Below are 22,329 nucleotides of genomic sequence, written 5' to 3' on the forward strand. Positions count from 1 at the left end.
GAATGGCTTCAGAACAAATGCCCCTCTCCAGTTGCTTTTCTCTTAAAAGATAAAGTAAATAAAGGAACTGTACATCTTATCTTGGTGGCAGGATAAGCAAATTTGAACAGTAAATTAGGTGAGAAGACCATTCTACCTTCTGCCTTCATCCTGTCCTGATCCTTTGGGTGTGGAAAGAATCCCCCCAGAATGTCAACTCCTTATGTTATGAAACTGCCCTTAGAGTGCCAAGTCTTTCACAATGAAGAATTCTAAAGTAAACTCCTGTGCATATATATAGAGGTGCTTGCATGTGTCCATCTGATATCCTGCTGGTAAAGTTGCTCTACAAGACAATCTTCTCATCTGAACATTGGTGCATTCAGTGCTCAGTGAAGAATGGGTGCATTTGTGGTTGTTGCTCTGGCACTTTGGTGCTTCACAGGTGAGTCACGCAGAAAGAGTGAGTGAGAGAGAGACAGAGAGAGACACAGAGAGAGTATTACTGCTGACATTCTGAAAAAGTCTTCTATATTGCTCAGATGACTGGCCTGATATGGAAGAAAATATTTAGTTTAAGAGGGAATTTTGGCAGGTGCAGCCTGCCATGAAAGGGTAGAAGAAAGCTAAGCTGTCCCACTGAAATTCCCTTACTTACAAATCCATAAAAAGTACTGGGACCCTGTCCTGTGATCCCCTAGGTATGGCCATAAGTAAGGATGGAAGAGAGGTTTGGTTTGGTTTGCATTTTGAAGTGCGCCTACTTAATTCACACTTCTTAATAGAAGCAACATGGACAAATCTACCCATCCCCAGAACAGGAAAAATATTATAGACCTGATTAGAGGCACACATTTATAATCATATGAAATGGCTGGCGCTCAGCATACCAACCGCTGATCATTCTTCCATCTCTTTATAATCTTTTGAAGCCGTTGTGCAGCTCTTAATCTCTTTAGAGATTTCCTTCTGAATTTTTGAGAGCTCAGATATGACATCCATGTGTCTTTGGTCTCCTTTCAGGAGTCTTCGGGGACGAAGACATTCAGGCAAACACGGTGAGTAATGCCGTATTATCCTTACAGCTTCTGCAGTTGGTTGTGTAATACAGATAAAACTGTAATTGCAAGTTGGCAGATGGAGAAGAATTTGAGTTGTGTTCCTCAAGTGTAAGTGGGAAATGGTGGTGTTCTCACTGCTCCTTGTCAACAACAAAGCAGACACATAAACACACACACAGCAGTTCTCCAGTGCAATTATAGTGAAGGAGAGCTGTGGAAGAGCACAGTTATTAGCAGCGATATGACCACTCATTTCAGTGGGATGTGAGACCTTCTCTTTGAATAATGCTTCATTTTTGTGATTGCTGGGGTTGGGGAAGGGCAGGAGGAAGATCCATGTCCTTCAAATGCACTAGCAAGACCAATCCATTGCTCTCCCCCATTCGCACTGCTTTGGGAACAGGGAAGACATTTTATTTACACACAGGACTCGGCTATACAGCTGCAAACAAAACGTTTTAAGTGTGTTGTAAAGTGCATTATGCCAATGTGACACTAGATGGTGATGGTGAGTTATGGCAAATTCAATATATTTTTCAAAACGTTTTTAAAAAAAGCATTTTCACTGCGTTTTTTAAAACATGTTTCTAGATTCCACCACAGAATTGTCTGGCTATTCTATATATTCCAAGTTTCAGTTTTTATATGGTGCCTTTTGTACAATGATGCCCTAGGCAAGTCCACACTTGAGAAATTTATTCAACAATTTTTCCTTGGTTCAGTCTTCTGCATGCTTCTTCCTTGTGAATAATAGGAAATGTAAAAAGGAAAGGTAGATTCATAAGGTACCCTCTTTTCTCCTGTGTATCGATTATAAACTTCAAAGGATGAAAGCCTTGAGATGTTATATAAAGGATAACTGTTGTGTAGACATATAATGCTGTTTCTTTTCTTTTTATAGTTGGATTGCAGCCAACACCTCCGGGCAACTGGTAACGGACTAATAATCTGCCCAAGGATGTATTTTCCAATCTGTGGTACAGATGGTAACACTTATCCCAATGAATGTGAACTGTGTCGCCATAACCAGTAAGTAGCACAGATGCAGAAGATTCTTTGCTGGGCAACAGATCATGGCTACCATTAGTTATAATGATGTCTCATCCAATTTGTTTTATCTGTCCCTTTCCCATCCCACCCCACTTCCAAGACGGGGACATGTCTTACATGGGACCATTCCCATTTTACCACTATTCCCCTGTGGTTAGCCGGAGACTGAGAGATTATTTCTGGGCCAAGGTAACCAGCTGGGCTTCAGTCCTCAGTGATCTCTGTGTAAATCCAGTGTGCTTACAACATGACATTAAACTTACTCTCTACTCTCTGCAATTCAGTTCATATTTTAATGTACTTCCAGCTAATTTGTACATCCTCCAAAAATATGTGATCCAAAACACAGATATTGTTCAAAGTATATGTACAAAAATCTGTATATTAAAAATAATGTACATAAAAATATGAATATTGCTAAAAATAACATATACAAATGCACATCAAGCAACATGGCATACAAAAATGTATTAGGATAAAATGCACGCAAAAAGGAATTCCATAAGATCTTTCATTTATTTAGTTTTTAAAAAACTTAAACAGATGTGGAAATGGGGTGAATTAAGCTTAAGACTGGAAAGATGAGGAACTGAAGAAGAAAGCAGTGGATTTATCCATCCATATGCCACATATATTTTACTCCATTGCTTTGACTGTCAGCAGGGTACATAGCAGAACTAGCTCAATGGGGCATATGCCTGTGACTTGCCAGGTCTATTAGCGCTGACCAATGTTTATTATTAGTATTATTAACCCAGAATACAGGAAATTGTTTGCTAAAGTTCCCTAAATTCTTCTCTTATGCAGCGAAGAAAACAAACTGGTTGGTAAGAAGGATGTTGGAGAATGTGCAAAGGTAGGTATAAAGAGTTTTGTGGTGAGAAATTGAACCTGCAGAACCAAATGGGCAAAATTGTCGTGTGATTTGGAGGGAATTGAAATGTCTTAAGCTTATGAATCACTTTTCATCTCAAAGTAATCTATAGATAACTGCAAAATATAATATATATCAAAATGAAATAATTAAAAGCAACTCCTGGTACAGTGGTACCTCGTTTTTTGAATGTTATCCATTCCTGAAGACATTTCGAGTTTCGAAATGTTTGAAAACCGAGGGCAGTCTGCAAATTTAATAGAGAAAATTGAGAAAAATACAGTGGTACCTCAGTGCAAGCTGTTCGACTTCTGAGGCACGTTCAGAAACGGAAGCATTTACTTCCAAGTTTTCAGCATTCGAAACCCAAAACGTTCATCACTGGAGACGTTCCAAAACTGAGGTGCCACTGTAAAAGGTAATCAGACTATAAAGACAACCCCTCTAGTCCTTAACCACCAAAGACAGAAAAACACACACACAAACACACACACACACACACACACACACACCCGTTTGCAAAGAAAAACAACACTCCAAACATGTTGGGGAAAGGAAATGTACTTGTGCAACATGAGCCTCCCTTGTTGCCACCCAGAGGCATAGCTATGGTGTTTCTGTGGGGAGCCATATTTTTTTTGCCCTGGGTGAAGCCCACAGAGGAGCAGCACTGAGGCTCCCAGCCTGTGTGTGTGCAAAATGTGCATGGGTGTTATTTTTGTTTTTTGTTTTTGCCAAACTGGGTCTTTGACCTGGGAGAAATAAAGCCTAGTTTTACCCCTGTTGCCACCCTCTTCCTGATAGCTGCCAGAGGGGCACATAGAGAAGAATCTTGATGCTGACTTCAGGGCATGGGAGGCTAATATGGGGAAAGGTGTTCCATAACGTGTACCATGTTAGAGCCCTGAGCTATATAAGTCTTCATAGGTTAAAACCAGCACCTTGAAATGGGCCTGAGAATAAAGGGCTATTAGCTTCTGGGAATAATGGGATCAATCCTCATTTACAATTTGCTGCCCCAAAGAACTAGGGCAGCACTAGACTGAATGTGCTCAAGTTATAGTTAGATAGGTTTTAGTGGGAAATCGGAAGAAACTACTTGATGGTAATGGCAGCGCAACAATGAATGAATTACTGAGAAGGCTGGAAGGCTGGAGGCCTTCAAGAAGAAGAAGAAGAAGAAGAAGAAGAAGAGTTTGGATTTGATATCCCGCTTTATCACTACCCGAAGGAGTCTCAAAGCAGCTAACATTCTCCTTTCCCTTCCTCCCCCACAACAAACACTCTGTGAGGTGAGTGGGGCTGAGAGACTTCAAAGAAGCGTGACTGGCCCAAGGTCACCCAGCAGCTGCATGTGGAGGAGCGGAGACGCGAACCCGGTTCCCCAGATTACGAGTCTATCGCTCTTAACCACTACACCACACTGGCTCTCAAGAAGAAGCCAGACAGGTTGAGGATGCTCTAGCCCTGGATTTCCCCTGCCCCCAAAACCCCCTGCCCCTATGATTCTAGGGACAACCACAAGCCACCTTTATACAGAGAAGAAAATGCAGCTAAATAGCTTCTTTTTCCATGTTTAGAATTTAAAAAAACAAAACAAAACTGGAAAAATGAATGTCAGAGGTAATTATATGGAAGATTGCTGGGTACAATAAAATGCTACATGTTTATTTTATAGATGGATTGCAGTGAATTCATGCAAGCGAAAGGAGTCATGCCCTGCCCCAAAATGGCTAAACCAGTCTGCGGAACAGATGACAACACTTATATCAGTAAATGTGATCTTTGTCGTCAAAACCTGTAAGTAATGTGGATACTGAACATTTCCCCCCAGGCAACGGACAATGACTATCATTCTTTATAATGATATCTCATTATATTTATTGTATTTGGTCCTTTGCCACCCTACCTTCTTTCCAAGCTTCCATAGTGGCTTACATGAGACCAACCTCACAGTCCAATGATTGGTTATCTAGAGAACGATAAATGATGATTGGCGCAATGCAATCCAATAAGCATCAGCACTGATCAGGGATGTGAAACCAGTCCTGCATGCTGTAGATAAAGTGAAACTGGCTCCTTATGTACCTACAGAGTCTATTTTTATTTCAAGTCTATTTTTATTTCTGGTTAGCGGAATCATAGAAGTCCCAATAACTTTGTGTAGCAGGAGGACAAAGGATCTGCAACAGATGAAGGAGCTCAAGGATACAAATTGTAGAACCAGCTCAGTCAAGCTTTGTCTGTAGCAGTTCTGAAGAGCTAAACATAGTTTGTTTTAATAATGTGAACTACAGGAAAGAATTTGTCAACTTTTCTCTCTTTCTTACCCAGGGAATCCAACAAGAATGTGGCTGTGAAGTATGGAGGTCAATGTATTCAGATTCAGGTAAGCAGTATGACTGTGTTATTCTAGATATTGGGAGTGGCAGGTATCAATCCCTCTCTTAACAGAACTGGAAGCAAAAAAACCTTCATTTTTGCAGTTGTGGAATTTTTTATAAGGTATCAAGAGTGAAAGAAGGCATAAACTTAATATGTTTAGACAGAATTGGGCAAAGTTTATTGAATACTGAAATAACAAAGCGCATGCTTCATTTGAACCAAAATATTTATTTGAGATAATATAATGCATATGAAATTATGACTGTTGTGTTTCCTATTTCTTCATTTTTTTGGTTTTTGTTTCTTTGTTGCAAATATGTATGACTTTACAAAATTGAATACAAATTGCACTTTAAAAAAGAAGTTATGTTGAACTGGTGAGCAAATGTAAAAGTTTGATGGGTACATCACTACTTCTTATGTAAAGTGGAACTTAGTTTTATTTAACAGGTGACAGATTAAGAATCCCTTTCTTTTTGCAGGACTATTGTAAGAACTTTAGCCCAAATGATCTCATGTGCCCATTGAATTATATGCCTCACTGCGGTTCCGATGGAAAGAACTATAGCAACCAGTGTGATTTCTGCATTCATGCCCTGTACGTATAGAAATAATTATTATTTTTTTATAGAAAAATAACTAAAGTGATGATAACATGATAGAAGAGAAAGATATACAGTGCCACTCAGGTTGTGAATGTGATCCATGTGGGATGCGCGTTCGCAACCCACAGCATTCGCAACCCGCGTCTGCGCACGCGTGAGTTGTGATTTGGAGCTTCTGTGCATGCGCGACCGCCGAAACCCGGAAGTAACCTGTTCTGGTACTTCTGAGTTTCAGCGGTCCGTAACCCAAAAAAAGGCAACCTGAAGTGGCTGTAACCCAAGGTATGACTGTATTCAAAACCTCTAAGCTGTTCTGTATCTACTTATGATGACACTGGGAAAGTTTTGGTAGGATGAGAAGTAAGCCATCCTACATATATCCTTACTGTGTTTTTACATTTTGTTGGAAGCTTCCCAGAGGGGCTGGGGTAACCAACTCAGATGTGCAAGGTAACAACAACGGTAACAACAATGCCAAGAATTCTCCAGAGCTGGGATATAGTCACATATCCAGATTCCTTGATTCACTTTTGTCAGTTGAAAGGGTTACAAATATGGTCTCATAATCATGCTTCCACCCAGACTATACTTTGAAGTTTTTTCCTGTCAAGCAACTATGACATCACTCAGACTACATACCACTTTAAACTATGGTTTCTCCTAAGGAATCCTGGGAAGTGTAGTCTGTTGTTTGCAGCTGAGCCTGTGTGGTGTAGTGGTTAAGAGCGGTAGTCTCGTAATCTGGGGAACTGGGTTCGTGTCTCCGCTCCTCCACATGCACCCGCTGGGTGACCTTGGGCTAGTCACACTTCTTTGAAGTCTCTCAGCCCCACTCACCTCACAGAGTGTTTGTTGTGGGGGAGGAAGGGAAAGGAGAATGTTAGCCGCTTTGAGACTCCTTCGGGTAGTGATAAAGCAGGATATCAAATCCAAACTCTTCTTCTTCTTCTTCTTCTTCTTCTTCTTCTTCTTCTTCTTCTTCGAGTTGTTAGGAAACTCTATTCCCCTTACAGAACTACAGTGGTGCCTCGCAAGACGAAATTAATTCGTTCCGTGAGTTTTTTTGTCTAGCAAATTTTTCGTCTTGCGAAGCACGGTTTCCCATAGGAATGCATTGAAAATCAATTAATGCGTTCCTATGGTCAAAAAAAGTCCAAACAAAGCCAAATTTGGTACAACAAGAGTTTCTTAAGTGCTCTTTAAAGTCACACACACTGTAAAGAGCATTTCAAAATTCAAACCCAGGAATTTTTTTAAAAAACAGCAGAGTGGTCCAATGGTCACAGAAAATCATAAAAATGCAGGAAAAAACCACACAAGCTTCCAGATTCTTGCAAACCCCTCCGCAACTGTTCCCCCAGTCACCCAGCACACAGAAATTCAAATCCAGAATTTTTTTTTAAAAAACAGCAGAGTAGCCCAATGGTCACAGAAAATCATAAAAATGCAGAAAAAACACACACAAGCTTCCAGATTCTTGCAAACTCCTCCCCAACTGTTCCCCCAGCCACCCACCACACAGAAATTCAAACCCAGAATTTTTTTCTTCTTGCGAAGCAAGCCCATAGGGAAATTCGTCTTGCGAAGCAGCTCAAAAAACGGAAAACCCTTTTGTCTAGTGAGTTTTTCGTCTTGCGAGGCATTTGTCTTGCGGGGCACCACTGTACAATTCCCAGAGTTCCATGGAATAAGGAATTCCCTGGAATTGTAGCTCTCTGAAGGGAATTGGGGTTTTCTCAGGACCTTTAACAAAGTACACTTCTGCATAGTGCAGATGTTGCTGAAGTAAGGTATTCCGAAACAACGCTGCTCATATTGACAGTTCCACTTGCAATGTCTGTTGTGTTTATTTAAATGGGAAGATTTTACTAGTCAGAATTCTGACTGATTTTCTGTGGTGAAAGTGGCTTACATTAGGAACCAAAATGTTCCCTTGCATTTCTAGGGGACAAAATGGAATGCAGGTTATTGTGTTTCTCAAACTAAGAGCTGCTCTTAAAATAGAAAAGAAAATTTATATAATTTGGTTTTATGATTCTAGTTACCCGCAATAATAATTTCAATATATATTACCTTTTTCTTTCCAGGAAGAGCAAAGGGGCTCTGTTGCTCCAACAGTTTGGAAGCTGCTGAGAACTTGACAGATTTCCAAGAGACCTGTTTGCCTTATACTCTAATAGCAAATGTTGCAAAAGAAGGTCTGATTTGCCATTAAAGATGTCTTACCTGCAACCATGTATTGTTTTGATCTCTCCTATAATGTTTTGTTTTACGCCATGGAATGTATTGCTATTTTGGTTGTTCTCCCATTCAATACCAGGCTCATGTATATTTGAGGGTCTGTGTAGGGTTTAACCTCAGGAAGAAAAGCATTTTTGTCCAGTGTGATATTCTATCCTTTCCGAGAAAGTGTCACTCACAGTAGCATACATGTCAGGAGATTTGAGCAAGTTGGGGAAAGCAGACAGCAATGGACGTTGAGGAAAATAATTCAGGAGCTAAAGGTAAAGGTACCCCTGCCCGTATGGGCCAGTCTTGACAGACTCTAGGGTTGTGCGCCCATCTCACTCAAGAGGCCAGGGGCCAGCGCTGTCCGGAGACACTTCCGGGTCACGTGGCCAGTGTGACATCGCTGCTCTAGCGAGCCAGAGCCGCACACGGAAACGCTGTTTACCTTCCCGCTAGTAAGCGGTCCCTATTTATCTACTTGCACCCAGGAGTGCTTTCGAACTGCTAGGTTGGCAGGCACTGGGACCGAACAACAGGAGCGCACCCCACCGCGGGGATTCGAACCGCCGACCTTTCGACCGGCAAGCCCTAGGCACTGAGGCTTTTACCCACAGCGCCACCCGCGTCCCTTTAATTCAGGAGTTACTGCCAGGCAAATGTGAAGGCATGTTGGACAACAGACATAGAACAAATACTTTTTGGGAGACTGTTTCTTCAGAGAAACAAAAAAACGATGTATTTCAGATAGTAGGATGAGGCCTAGACATAGCACTGGGGTGGGCAATTTGGCCTGGAAAACTTGAGACCAACGTAACAGGAAGTTCTATATTCCCAATTCCATACAGCTCTTAGAAAGACCTCAGAAAGTCTCCCTCTGTCCAGGAAATTGAGGCTGTGTACACATTACTGTTTACTCTGGCTCCAGTATGCTTCATAACTGGTGCGTGAAGCTGAGTATGCATGACATTAGTCCAATCCATATGTATCCTGTAATATCTTGAGACATACGGCTCTTTCCCTTGAAATAGACTTCCACCTGATTTGAAAAGCAAGCTGTGGTTAAGGTGAAATGTGTGCATTTCAGACATACATTGCATGTCCAGGCAACAGCTTCACTGAATAGGAGTTTAGGGGAGAGTTTCTGTTGTGAGGAAACCAAACAACTAATGTGTACCCCTCTCCCTCTCTTGTGTGTACAGCAACATAAAATTGTACTTGAAATGCAGCAGGAGGAAACAACCTCACTGCATTGCAAGCCACTAACTAATACCTAGCCTAAATGTTATAAAATGCATATTTTCCATTCCCCGTCTCCGCTCCCTCCCCCCTAGATATAGATATAGATATAGATATATATGAAGATCAACAGCCTTATCTCTTTCTTCTACTCTTTCCCATAAGTTCTCTCTGGGCATTCCAGTCCCATATAAAAGCAATGCATGAGGTGCTTCCATTTGTGTCCGCATCTCACTTCCCAAACTGGAAGATCAGTTAGAAGGTCTATGCATGTAAGAGCCTCCCCAATGCAGAAGTTCACCCTCCAACTCATAGAGGATGATGGGGACAGCAGTGTGGCAAAGCTTAGTGTGCTTCTTCCTGCTTGCATGTTGCTTTTGCATGTGAGTGGAATACCTGAAGAGGGTTAGATCAGCCCAGACCAGGAAAATAATAAAGGCTTGGTATGGAGGAAATCCTTTCGTAATAAGTTATTCCTTGCTTATTATTCCTATAAGATACATAAAATACTACATAGTCCAGAATTCAAAATGATATGATCATCTGCACAATAATGCTCTGACTCTGTATGCTATTATACTAGTGGTCAGCAAACTTTTTCAGCAGGGGGCTGGTCCACTGTCCCTCAGACCTTGTGGGGGGCCAGACTATATTTTGGAAAAAATAATGAATGAATCCCTATGCCCCACAAATAACCCAGAGATGCATTTTAAATCAAAGCACACATTCCACTCATGTAAAAACATGCTGATACCCGGACCGTCCGTGGGCTGGATTTAGAAGGCGATTGGGCCGGATCCAGCCCCTGGGCCTTAGTTTGCCTACCCATGTATTATATTGTAACCCTGAGATTATACTGAACCTACTCGGACCCTGAGATCATCTTCTGAGGCCCTCCTTCATCTGTCACCTCCTCGAGTGGTCCGGAGGGTGGCAACACTAGAACGGGTCTTCTCTGCAGTGGCTCCTCGCCTGTGAAATGCTTTCCCCAGGGAAGTTCGCCTGGCCCCTTCATTAGACACCTTTAGGCGCCGGGCAAAAACGTTCCTTTTTAACCAAGCCTTTGGTTGATCTTATTGACATCCAACACACTTTATAATGTGGTTCTTGTGAGGGATTTTTTATTGGGTTATTGCTCTTAGTTTGCTTTTATATGTTGTGGTCTTGTTGTAAACTGCCCTGAGACCTCCAGATATAGGGTGGTGTATAAGTTGAATAAATTAACAACAACAACAACAACAACAACAACAACAACCCTGGTGTCACGGTCCGAGTTACAGGTAGTCAGAGTCCTGCCTTGGTACGTCGGGACTGGGGTAGAGGTCAGGAAGCAGGAATCAGCAGTCCAGGGTCAGCAGTCCAGGGGTCAGGAAACCAGGGGTCAGGAAGCCAAAGTTCCAAGAGTCAGGATACCAGGAGTCAGGAAGCCGAAGCACAGCTAGGTGGGAAGCGGGTTGCTGTGGCAAAGAGCCAGAGGGAACTGCTGGTCTTATATACCCCTCCTGGCCCTTGCCACCAGGTGCTACGAGTCTTCTGTCAAGCCTCACCTGTGCAGCCGTGCCTTGCCCTTCCAGGCCAAACTCAAGAAGGCCCCAATCCTGTGAGACCCTACCAGTCACAGGGCCTGGCTCCTGCACGCACTCCTGACACCTGGGCTGACTGTAAGAAGGTGGGAAGATGAGTGCAGACTGAGGTTGGTGAGGCCATTGCTCACTGGGATGCTTGGTCCATTTGTCTTCACCTTAGGGGGTTCCCCTCCACCTCAGATGTTCTGTACTTCTGAAAACCTCAGGATGCCCCCAAATCTGCTGGTTGTGTATGTGTGTTGCCGTTTTGGCAGCACAATGATAGGCAGTAACATTAGCAATAAAAGATGGATAGTCCCCCTAGTACACATTGAAAGACTCTTCTAAAAATGTTGTTCCTGCAAGTAGCGCAGGGGGACACATTTTATCTCACCCCTCCCAGTTCCAAGACGACTCAGGAGTGCTTGCAGCTTCTGAAGGGATGGGGAGGGGGAGGGGGAGGAGAGGGGGAGGGGGGAGGTCCACCTGGTGGGTTAACCACCAACCAGAAGAGAGTGGGAGCTTCACTTTATAAGCCAGCCTTTCCCCCAGGTCTGTTGGCTAACAAGCTGAGTACATCTGCCATGTTGATAGCAATCTCCTGGGGCTGTGCTGATGTGGATAGTTTTTAAACACCTACATCAAAATCTGAAGGTTTCCTAATCCAATAGTAACATGAGGGGGGATATTTTGTGTGCTAAACAAATGTGTGTGTGTGTGTGTGTGTGTGTGTGAATGGGTTCTATCCGTGTGGTCTCTCGCTCTTAAAATTAGACACAAACACACTATACCGTCCCAACTTTATATGTGATTGGGTCCAACCCCCATTCAAAGGGGAAAGCCTACCATCATCAGTGTCTTCTCATGAAGAATGCTTCCTGCTCATAGGTAGCAGGCCAGCAGTAGGAACTGGTGCCCATTGGGACTGGTAGAGCAGAAAACAGGGAAACCAACAATGGATGGTTTTGGAGCCAATCACATCTGCTGGGTGGTTGTAAGTAAGAAGCCAGTCAGGGGGAAGGAGGCTGAAGTTGGCTCCATTTGCCCTAATGAATCAGTGGTCAGTGCATACTAGAAGGGGTCTGCCTTAGATGTCTCCCTAATAAGCTGGCTTTCTACAAGCAGGGATGTTGTGTGTGTGTGTGTGTGTGTGTGTGTGTGTGTGCATGAATGCATGAATGCATGTGTGCAAATCATATTGACAGGCAATCTAAGTCTGAAGTAAATTTATCTTGGGTAAATTCTGCTGAGTGTTTAGCTTTACTCTTTCTCTCGGTGTGTAATTATTAACAAACTTCTAAATATTATGTTGTCCCCCAAATTACATAAATATATTACTTTTCTGCATGGTGCTGAAAAGTGGGGGTTAATTTTTAAAAAAATAGATAATAGGCTAAACAAGTAGAACATAAATAAATATACGGAGAGATGTTATTCTCAAGAGAATAATACAAGGCTGATAGTGCTGCTTAGCTTATTTATTGACTAATCAAATTAAGATCTTGCACGATTTTCACTAGCTGGCAGAGCAGAGTATAAGCAGAAGGAAGAATATATTTCTTTGTGGTGATGGTATGAATGAGGCATGAAGAGAAAGGGACATTTCCCTCCATAGATGTTCCTTAGTCTTTAGCATTTTCCAAGGTGCCTCAGTCTCAGTACTCTTCCACTTGCGCTGATGAAGGAAAGACAAAACCAGGAACTCAGTGAGATAATCCAAAAGATGCATGCTGCATCATTACTCCATAAACAGAAATAATACAATGAGGAGTAGAGATAGATCAATATGTCAGTTTGGGTTTCTCTCATTTTCTTATTTCTGCAGTCTTAAATCTAGCGCCTCATATTACTGAATCAATCTGTCATTTTCATAAAAAAATGCCAACATTTTTGTGCAGACTCACCCCCCAACTTTGATTGTATTGTTTTTCTAATATAAACATTTTTTGCACACTTTTTTAAAGCTGCAAAACTGCATCACAGAAGTTAAAGACATGAAATTTGAAGGATAGCTTTGTTTCAGTTTGTGTATTGGTTTGTGAAGTGTGAATTAGGCAATTTTGCATTAAAATGTGAACTAATCTGAAATCCTGCCCCCACCTGGCAGCATGATAGGTGAGTGAGGCAAGTTAATTATTGCTGTATATCTTTGCTGCAGCACCACTTTGTGAAATATTCTCCTTTTAAAAATGTCATTTTATGTCAGGTTTTTTTTTTGTTTAAGTTGAGTTGAGACTTATCAATTCCAAAATCCACATTAGAGCAACACTTGTATTAGGTCATTATTACCTTTGCAATAACTGTATTATTGCCCCACCAGAGATTTATTTATTTTTCCTATAGGCCAATATGGCTACAGTTAATATCTGTGAAAATGGAAGACAGATTCATTGTAGCATTTCCTTCAAATATTTTACAAATTTTGAGCTGCCTACAAAGTAGCTGTGCTCACCCTTTTTTAATTTGTACTTTATAAGTGAAATGTATACTCACATATGTGCATTGCAGAAAATACACTTGTTGTCATAGGTGATGCCATCAGAGCCACAGTGGGGATTAAACTCCTTGGTGCATGCTCCTTTGGGATACCCATGACAATATTCCTGCAGAAAAAGTAAATGACACTGTTGAATTATTCGCTCCTTGACATTTAGACTGCAAGGGGAATTCCATAGTGACCAATGTGACATTTGTAAGCTTCTTTGCATCATATTTCATGTTTTAGCTCAGGCTTCCTCAGCCTCGGCCCTGCAGATGTTTTTGGCCTACAACTCCCATGATCCCTAGCTAGCAGGACCAGTGGTCAGGGATGATGGGAATTGTAGTCTCCAAACATCTAGAGGTTGAGGAAGCCTGTTTTAGCTAATACACTTTAACTCCAATTATTTTTAATTTATTTGTTAATTACCTTGAGATCCCTCTGCAAAAATTATAACAGAGTATGACACAAGTCACTTAAACACTTCCTTTGTTTTAAAAGCTGTGACCAATGCAATGTGTCTTTATTCTTTTAGTGATTGCTTTGTGTTATGTATGCACATTACCTGTATTTTAAAACTCTTTATCAAAATAAAATAAAAATCCATGAGGACTGCAGTATCACAAAGCTTAACTCTAAATAACTAAAGAGAAATAGCATAAAAATAGATAACTAGCACTCACTCGTTCATTTATTGCTTCAGTGGCAGCACCTAGAACAAAAACACCAAGAGCATAAACATTATAAAGTCAATCCATATTTATTTATTTATTTATTATTTGTTTTTATGACTTGCCCTAGTCTGAGAATACTGTGTTTAGGGATTTCAGGCACTTTCCCTGAAATCAATTCTGTGTCCAGGGCAGCTGTCTATCAGCTCCATCTGGTTCACAGGCTGAGACACTACCTGCCCACCGACTGCCTCACCACAGTAGTGCATGCTCTGGTTATCTCTCACTTGTACTACTGCAATGTGCTCTATGTGGGGCTACCTTTGAAGGTGACCCAGAAACTACAACTAATCCAGAATGTGGCAGCTAGACTGGTGACTTGGAGCGGCCGCCAAGACCACATAACACTGGTCTTGAAAGACCTACATTGGCTCCCAGTACATTTCTGAGCACAATTCAAAGTGTTGGTGCTGACCTTTAAAGCCCTAAATAGCCTCGGTCCAGTATATCTGAAGGAGCGTCTCCACCGCCATCATCCTACCCGGAAACTGAGGTATAGCACCGAGGGCCTTCTGGCAGTTCCCTCACTGCGAGAAGCCAAGTTACAGGGAACCAGGCAGAGGGCCTTCTTGGTAGTGGCACCCGCGCTGTGGAACGCCCTCCCATCAGATGTCAAAGAGAACAACAACTACCAGACTTTTAGAAGACATCTGTTTAGGGAAGCTTTTAATGTTTGATGCATTACTGTATTTTAATATTTTGTTGGAAGCTGCCTAGAGTGCCTGGGGAAGCCCAGCCAGATGGGCGGGGTATAAATAAATTATTATTAGTAGTAGTAGTAATAATAATAGAATGTGGAAGCAACCTCGAAAACAACCATGCATCATTATGTTCCTTTCTGAGATGGAACATATAATGGGAGTATCAAAATGCAAATCTCTCTAGAAGGGGAACCTTTACAATATGAAATATGACTCACCTGAGTACAAAAAGAAGACCATCAGAGTGAGGAGGAAAAAGCTGCCTGGCTTCATGGTTGTGCTGGTGGGTTTGGATCTGTTGACCTCTTAGTTCTCTTCCAAGCAGCAGAGGCTTCTCATGTGAGATCTAACCTCTCTCCTGTGCATATAAAGAAGTATCAGTGGCCTTGATGATGAAATCTCCCAGTTTCAAGAATTTTTTACATTTGGAAATGTATTATTACAAAGGACTGTGGTGTCCTGTACCAACTTTCACACTTTCCTTTCAGTGTGCAATCCAGGATTACGCAAGAGACATTTGGTAACCGGCTTGATACTTTACTTTCTAGACCATAAGACATAGCAAAGATAAAATATTATATATATATATAATAATATTTATTAGTTTTCCAACAAATTGAACACAACACTACAAAAAACCAAAAAAGAAAAAACATACAATAATACAATACAATACAAAAAAACAACAACACCACAAAACACTAACATACAACTAACAAACCAAAACAAAAACCATTTAAAACACAGTCCAATTTCAATATTTTATCTTTCTTTCACTAATTTCCACGACCTCCTCACACCTCCCTTTTTGTATTCCACTTCTATTAATTGTTTCAGCAATTCCTTTCCATCTTCCTCTGTTTTCTATCCTATAATTGTCTTAACACATTCTAACCTTATTTTTCCCTTTAATGCTCTAATAATCTATTTATACTTAATTCCTTATAACATTTCTACTAAAGCCATATAACTTCATTCCAACATTTTTCTAACATTCATTAATTTTACAGTATTTCTGTAAATGGTCTTTAAACTTTTTCCAGTCTTCTTCCACCGACTCTTCTCCCTGGTCTCGTATTCTGCCAGTCATTTCCGCCAATTCCATGTAGTCCATCAACTTCATCTGCCATTCTTCCCTGGTGGGTAAATCTTGTGTCTTCCAATATTTTGCGATGAGTATTCTTGCTGCTATTGTTGCATACATAAAAAAAGTTCTATCCTTCTTTAACACCAATTGGCCGACCATGCCCAGGAGAAAGGCCTCTGGTTTCTTAAGGAAGGTATATTTAAATACCTTTTTCATTTCATTATAAATCATCTCCCAGAATGCCTTAATCCTTGGGCATGTCCACCAAAGGTGAAAGAATGTACCTTCAATCTCATTACATTTCCAACATTTATTATCAGGCAAATGGTAGATTTTTTGAAGCTTAACTGGTGTCATGTACCACCTATAAATCATTTTCATTAAATTTTCTCTTAAGGCATTACATGCCGTAAATTTCATACCTGTGGTCCATAACCGTTCCCAGTCAGCCATCATTATGTTATGCCCAACATCTTGTGCCCATTTAATCATAGCTGATTTCGCCGTTTCATCCTGAGTGTTCCATTTCAACAGCAAGTTATACATTCTTGACAAATTCTTAGTTTTTGGATCTAACAATTCTGTTTCCAATTTTGATTTTTCCACCTGGAAACCAACTTTTTTGTCCAATTTGTATGCCTCCATTATTTGATAGTAATGGAGCCAATCTCGCACTTTGTTTTTCAATTTTTCAAAGCTCTGCAATTTTATTCTGTCTCCATCTTGTTCCAGAATTTCCCAATATTTCGGCCATTTGGCCTCCATATTGAGTTTTTCTGTGCCTTCGCTTCCATTGGTGACAACCATCTTGGGGTTTCCCCCCCTAACAAATCCTTATATCTTATCCAAACGTTAAACAATGCTTTTCTAACAATATGATTTTTAAATGCTTTATGTGCTTTTACCTTATCATACCACAAATATGCATGTCATCCGAATACATTGTTAAAACCCTCTAAATCCAACACTTCAGTATTTTCAAGAAGCAGCCATTCTCTCAGCCAACAAAGCAAAGATAAAATATTAAACACAGAAAGAAATTGAATAAAAATGAGCTAAAATACAATAACATTCTTAGTTCACTTTATAACAATCCATTGCTTTGGTTTCCAGAGATGAATGATATAATTTCACTGCTTCAGAAGCAAATAGAGCCCCATTCTTCATGCCAATCAACAACTCTGCTTTTTGTTAATTGGAACTGTTTTTAATTTAAAAAGAAACACAACTGTTCCACTTTAAAAAGTGAGCTGGATTCTTGGTACTTGGTTCCTTGAGAAGTGTCTATTTTCAATGCCACAAATGAAGTAGCTGTGTGTCGATGATGAAATGGGATCAAAAAGGAGGCATGGAGGAACTATTGAGATCATACTCACAAGCCCCACTTCCAGCTACCATGTACTGTGCTAGTTTCCACTTCTGCCCATGGGCTCATATGCACACACCTCAACATTTACTGGCTCTGGACATACCACTTGTACTGTTCAAAACTGGAGAGGGTTTTGAGAAGAAGAGCCCTGTTGGATTTGGTCAAGAGGTACAAACAAAAACAAACACAGAGGGAAATTGACTAGAGAGCTGCTAGTATGCAGGGGCGAACAAAGGCGTTGTGACACCTGGGGGGTCGTCGCTACGTAGGGCGCATGTGCAGCGTTGCTACGTACGACACATGCGCTGTACATAGTAGTTTGCCGGCGCCGCCACTCCAGTGTCATACGGACGGTGCCAGGATCCTCTGCTCATGGCTGCAGGAGGATCCTCCACATGCGGCTGCTGTGGTGCAATGGCTGTTTGCACCACCACGCCCAGGCTGGGGGCGGCAGGGCAACCACCCCATGGGGGGGCCTTCTTGTCACCCTCCCAGATGTGGAACTCGGGGCAATCCACCACCCCCGCCCCCACCCTTGTTGTGACGCCACTGCAAGTATGCTGGATGGAGTTGCCATGTTGGTGTGGATTATTCATGGGTGGAAGGCATGTGGGATGGAGAGAGGGGCTGGGATGGCTGGGAAGGAGCTGACGCAGAATTCATGTTTCCAGACTGCCCTACAACTGTAAAGAGGACTCATCTGTTCTGTATTTCTGGAGCATGCTGGTTGCATTTTCCTTCTTTTGAAAAGTATCAGTTGTTTTGCAAGATCTTTGCATACCACTGTGTTCTCAATAGAATGAATATGCAGCTTCAGATAGAATCTCCAAGGAAAAATGAGGAGAATATGCTGGGGCAATACTCTCATCCTATCATAAGAAATATGGTTTATTAAGAACATAAGAATAGGCCTGTTGGATTGTCCCTGTGGCCTATCTGTCCCAGCATCCTGTTCTCACAGTGTACCTACAGATGCCTATGGAAGCATGTAAGCAGGACTTGAGGGCAACAGCAGTTGCTTTTTCCCCAGTAACTTGTATTCAGAAGCAAATTGCCTCAAACAACGTAAATCCAATATGCTCCTGCCACACATTCATGGTTTGTTTTCTCCTATCAATCAGATCTTGCTTTCTCGGTGCATGCTTTTCACACCTGTGGTTTCAAAACTATTGGATAGAATAAGTGTGTTTGATGTATATAATGTGTTTGTATTGCTTCCTAGGACAACCTTTATCATATCTATTTTATATCTTACATGCTGAACCAATAAGGCTCTTCCCCACCCCCCCCTTGTACTAAAATGTTGGGAAAGCTGTTCTTTCGTATTGCCCTGTGGTCAAAAAGGTCTCATCATTTGTAAAACTGTTTTGTTTGTACCTCTTTTCTTGTGACTTGCAACAGCAATGTCATCATTGCACCATGAGCTGCAACATTCTCGGCAAAAGATGCACATGGCAAAAGTATGCATAGCTTCTGAAACTTTGGTCAATCAGGTGGTGTTGCATGTGGGATCCCAGATCTGCAAGATTGCACCTGTTTGTCTTCTTTCTTTCTTTCTTTCTTTCTTTCTTTCTTTCTTTCTTTCTTTCTTTCTTTCTTTCGCATATTCTAAAGTTTTCCTGTTAGTGAACCTAACAGACAAAATGATCCCTCCTCTTTCCCCCTGCGTACTTTGCAGGGCCCCCCCAACCTACCCCCTGGCAAGTTTCACAGCTGCAGAGGGTGTGCAGGAGGAGCGGGAGGCCTCATTCTGCAAGCACAAGCCCTTGGATGAATCCTGCCTAAAGCCCAGTGTTTTTGCCTTGATCAGGTTGAGAATTTGGGTTCCAGATGAATCCTTGTGAGTACTCCACTGACCACAAGTGTTTCAAACACTTTAGTCACAAGCATGCACGCACGCGTATATGCATTGGTTTGTTTTGCACACCAAATCTTCTCCCTCATGTTACTATTGGCTTAGGAAACCTTCAGATTTCGAGGTAGGTGTTTAAAAAAGTGTCCACATATGCACTGCCCTAGGAGATTGTTATTAACACGGCAGATGTGCTCAGCTTGTTAGCAAATGGCTGGCCCCTACAATGGCTAGACAGCTTGTAACAGTTTCTCAAGAAAAACAACAATTGATAGGTTGCTTCCAGATGACTTTTTTTTTTTTGCTGAGCGTTCATCCTGCACAAGTCACATCCGCACCATACAGGGGTGCCAACTTGAATGAAATATTGGGGGGGCCCTGGCCCCTCCAATATTTTATCGGCCCCTAGGAGTTGGCTCCTATGGTACCATACATGGCTTACCCCAAGGAATCCTGGGAAAGCATAGTTAATCCCTCAAAGAGATACAGTTCCCAGCACTCTTAATTAACTACATTTCTAGAAAAAATGCACTGGTTATTTCACACTTTCCCATGTATTTTTCATCATTTTCTATACTGCAAGAAGTCCAGGGGGTTGTTTTTTGTTTTTGTTTTGTTTCAAAACGAATTTGTTGGCGAGAGTTCTATATCCACTGTAATTGCAAAACTGCTTTGTTTCTTGGTTTCACAGTCCCCCAAAACTCTCAACCCCAGCTTTTCTCCTTCTCACTATTTGTGAGTTGAGGGAGAGGCCCCACCCACCTCCCATTTCCCACCGAACCCCTTGATCCCTTTTAATGGCTCATTAAAAGCTAGCTTGATTAGTTTTTAACACTTGCTAGATTCAGGGATTCGAGGAGTCTGGCAACCAGCTTAACACTCCAAACTCATAACAATATTGGCAGAAGCTCTTATGTGAAGGAGCAGGAGAAAGGGTAAGAAAGTGTTGACTTTATGGAAATGGGTGGAGGCTGGGGGAAAAACGTGGCTGACCATAGAGGTGTGTTTGTGAACGTGTGTGGGAAAGAATTTGCTGTATGGTGATTGATTCTGGAAGCTGTCATGTTTTCCTCCAGTTGAAAAGCACAGTAGCTCTAAGGATACAGAGGCAGCCGAGCCTGAAATACAAAGGAATTACACAGCATATACAATGATGGGAACATGCAAAGGAAACACACCTGAATCAACCGGTCGGTATGCCAGCTCTCTGGTGCCAAAGTCTACAAAATGTTTCATTAATGAACTGTATAAATAAAACGAGATTATGTATTTGTCAAATACCAGTTAAACCTTTGTTCTTCCAAGAGTCACCTTGGAATGAAGCTAAATTTACAGGGACAAGGAAGAGTATAGATCACATTTATTTTTGTGTGGAGAAATCTTTAAAATAATATTGAAAAAATCATTCCCATCAGCTTATTACGTAGGAAGAAATTTAATTTATCTATGCTACCTTTGAGAGTAAGCCAGCAATGCAGAAAGAATAGATCTTCTCCCCACCCCCAGCCTCTTGGCCAATGGGGAGAGGGGCAAGCTATGCCTGAGGTTTCTGGAGTCAGGCTGGGAAAAAAGAGGTCGCTGGAAACAACATCTCTAGGGATCTGATAATGCTGGTGGTTCTCCTAAAAATGGAGAGCAGTGAATTTCAGACACCTTTGGAGTTAACCTGTATCTTCTTCTTCACCTATGCCCACCTTGCCAAAACAGTCTGCCAGTCATGCATGCAAGCCCACCTGTGGCTCATTCAAATTCCTTGTTTACCTGGGTTACCTGGGACTTCAGAAACAAGCAGATTGTGAAGCCCAAGCGCACACACAGCTAACAAGCAGTGTTCAGCTTGGGCAGGGTCCATGTGTGCCACACACACTAAGGCCTAAAATGTTTCATATTGCCTGCATGTGTTGAAAAGGTTAGAACTGGGAGGTTCAGCATGTAAACAGAAAAGCTGAAGCCAATGATGGAATGACTGTGATCACCATGGCAAAAATTGGATTATATGATACGTTTCGGGGTGAAAAGGGTCTGAGCCTGTAGCCTATCCAATGATTCCCTCCCCTCATTTTCAGTGGCTTTCAGGTGTCCTATTTGAATAAATTCCCCGAGTCCTTTCCTTAATTCATGTTGTGGATTTGATGGGGTTACAAATCACATTTCTTCATGAAGCTCAATATAATCAATTGCTAATTAATCAAAAGAAGTTATGACCCATCTGGGGTAATAACTTCTGAAATACAACCAGATTCATGAAAAACAGCCATTGAATTTGCTTCAAGAAATTTTATTATGGAACAAGCAAACATAGGGGAAAGTAAAGAACTGTCAAAAATCATTAAGGTAATATTGTGGGTTATCTGTAAATGACAGCAGATCAGTAGCAAAATCTTGGAACAAAATCTGAATATGAGATCATTGTTCACACAAAACAAAATTTAAAGGTGCGTATCCAATGTTGTTCCTCTGCTGATGGAAGACTCTTTGATCCAACATTGTGGAATGGGAGGGGAGGAGATATTTTAAGATTTAGACTCCACCTTGCAGCTTTTTTTCTACCTCTCCTAACCTCCTGGAGCAGATACTTGTGTGTGAGTGTGTGTGTGATGGGAGTTGCAGGGTGAGGTGGGAGGTTGAAAAAAATTGGCATTCATTTCCTGTTTTGCTGATGGAAGCCTTTACTGGGTTAAAGAGCCTTCTGTCATTGGAAAGACACCATTAAATACGACTCAAATTGTAATGTTGGATGATCAGAAAGTACACAAGTTAGCATTTGGAAACCAATATTTTGAACAAGTATCTTTGACTAGGATCCAAAGAGGTCAGCATGTGTACGCAAAGCATTTTTCTGTGTGTACATGACATTCCTGGTGGTCTTTTCTGGAAGTAGATTTTTATACCCTAGTGAGATTATAATGACCTTCAATCACCTTTTTGGGGAGCTGGGGAGACTGTCGTTGGTTGAGAGTCTGAAAAGCCCCCATATACAGATGTAAGATGACACGTGAATCCTTGGATTCTAGTCTTCTTTCATTATTGCTGCTTGCATAGTTGATCTATGAGGGTCTAGTGGGTGAATGGTCCTGAGATGTAGCAGGGAGATTAGACTAGGAAGTCCCATTCATTGTTATATGA

General features: G+C 41.5%; 2 protein-coding genes across 2 annotated transcripts; one reads left to right on the forward strand and one right to left on the reverse strand.

Annotated features, from left to right (window-relative positions):
• Positions 1–287: 287 nt before the first annotated feature.
• Positions 288–8,177, forward strand: LOC114591411 (ovomucoid-like). Its single transcript, XM_028718387.2, has 8 exons — positions 288–424; positions 1,003–1,037; positions 1,942–2,069; positions 2,898–2,946; positions 4,643–4,764; positions 5,299–5,353; positions 5,832–5,947; positions 8,042–8,177. The coding sequence occupies exons 1-8, from the start codon at positions 379–381 to the stop codon at positions 8,085–8,087; spliced, it is 597 nt and encodes a 198-aa protein (XP_028574220.2). The 5' UTR covers positions 288–378; the 3' UTR covers positions 8,088–8,177.
• Positions 8,178–12,447: 4,270 nt separating this feature from the next.
• LOC114591413 (ovomucoid-like) lies at positions 12,448–15,254 on the reverse strand. Its single transcript, XM_028718390.2, has 4 exons — positions 15,114–15,254; positions 14,147–14,175; positions 13,478–13,587; positions 12,448–12,659 (listed from the first exon to the last, which is right to left on the reverse strand). Exons 1-4 carry the CDS (start codon positions 15,166–15,168, stop codon positions 12,614–12,616), a joined length of 240 nt encoding a protein of 79 aa, XP_028574223.2. The 5' UTR covers positions 15,169–15,254; the 3' UTR covers positions 12,448–12,613.
• Between the last annotated feature and the right edge of the window lie 7,075 nt (positions 15,255–22,329).

Source organism: Podarcis muralis, chromosome 2 (genome assembly GCF_964188315.1).
Source record: "Podarcis muralis chromosome 2, rPodMur119.hap1.1, whole genome shotgun sequence".
NCBI lineage: Eukaryota > Metazoa > Chordata > Lepidosauria > Squamata > Lacertidae > Podarcis > Podarcis muralis.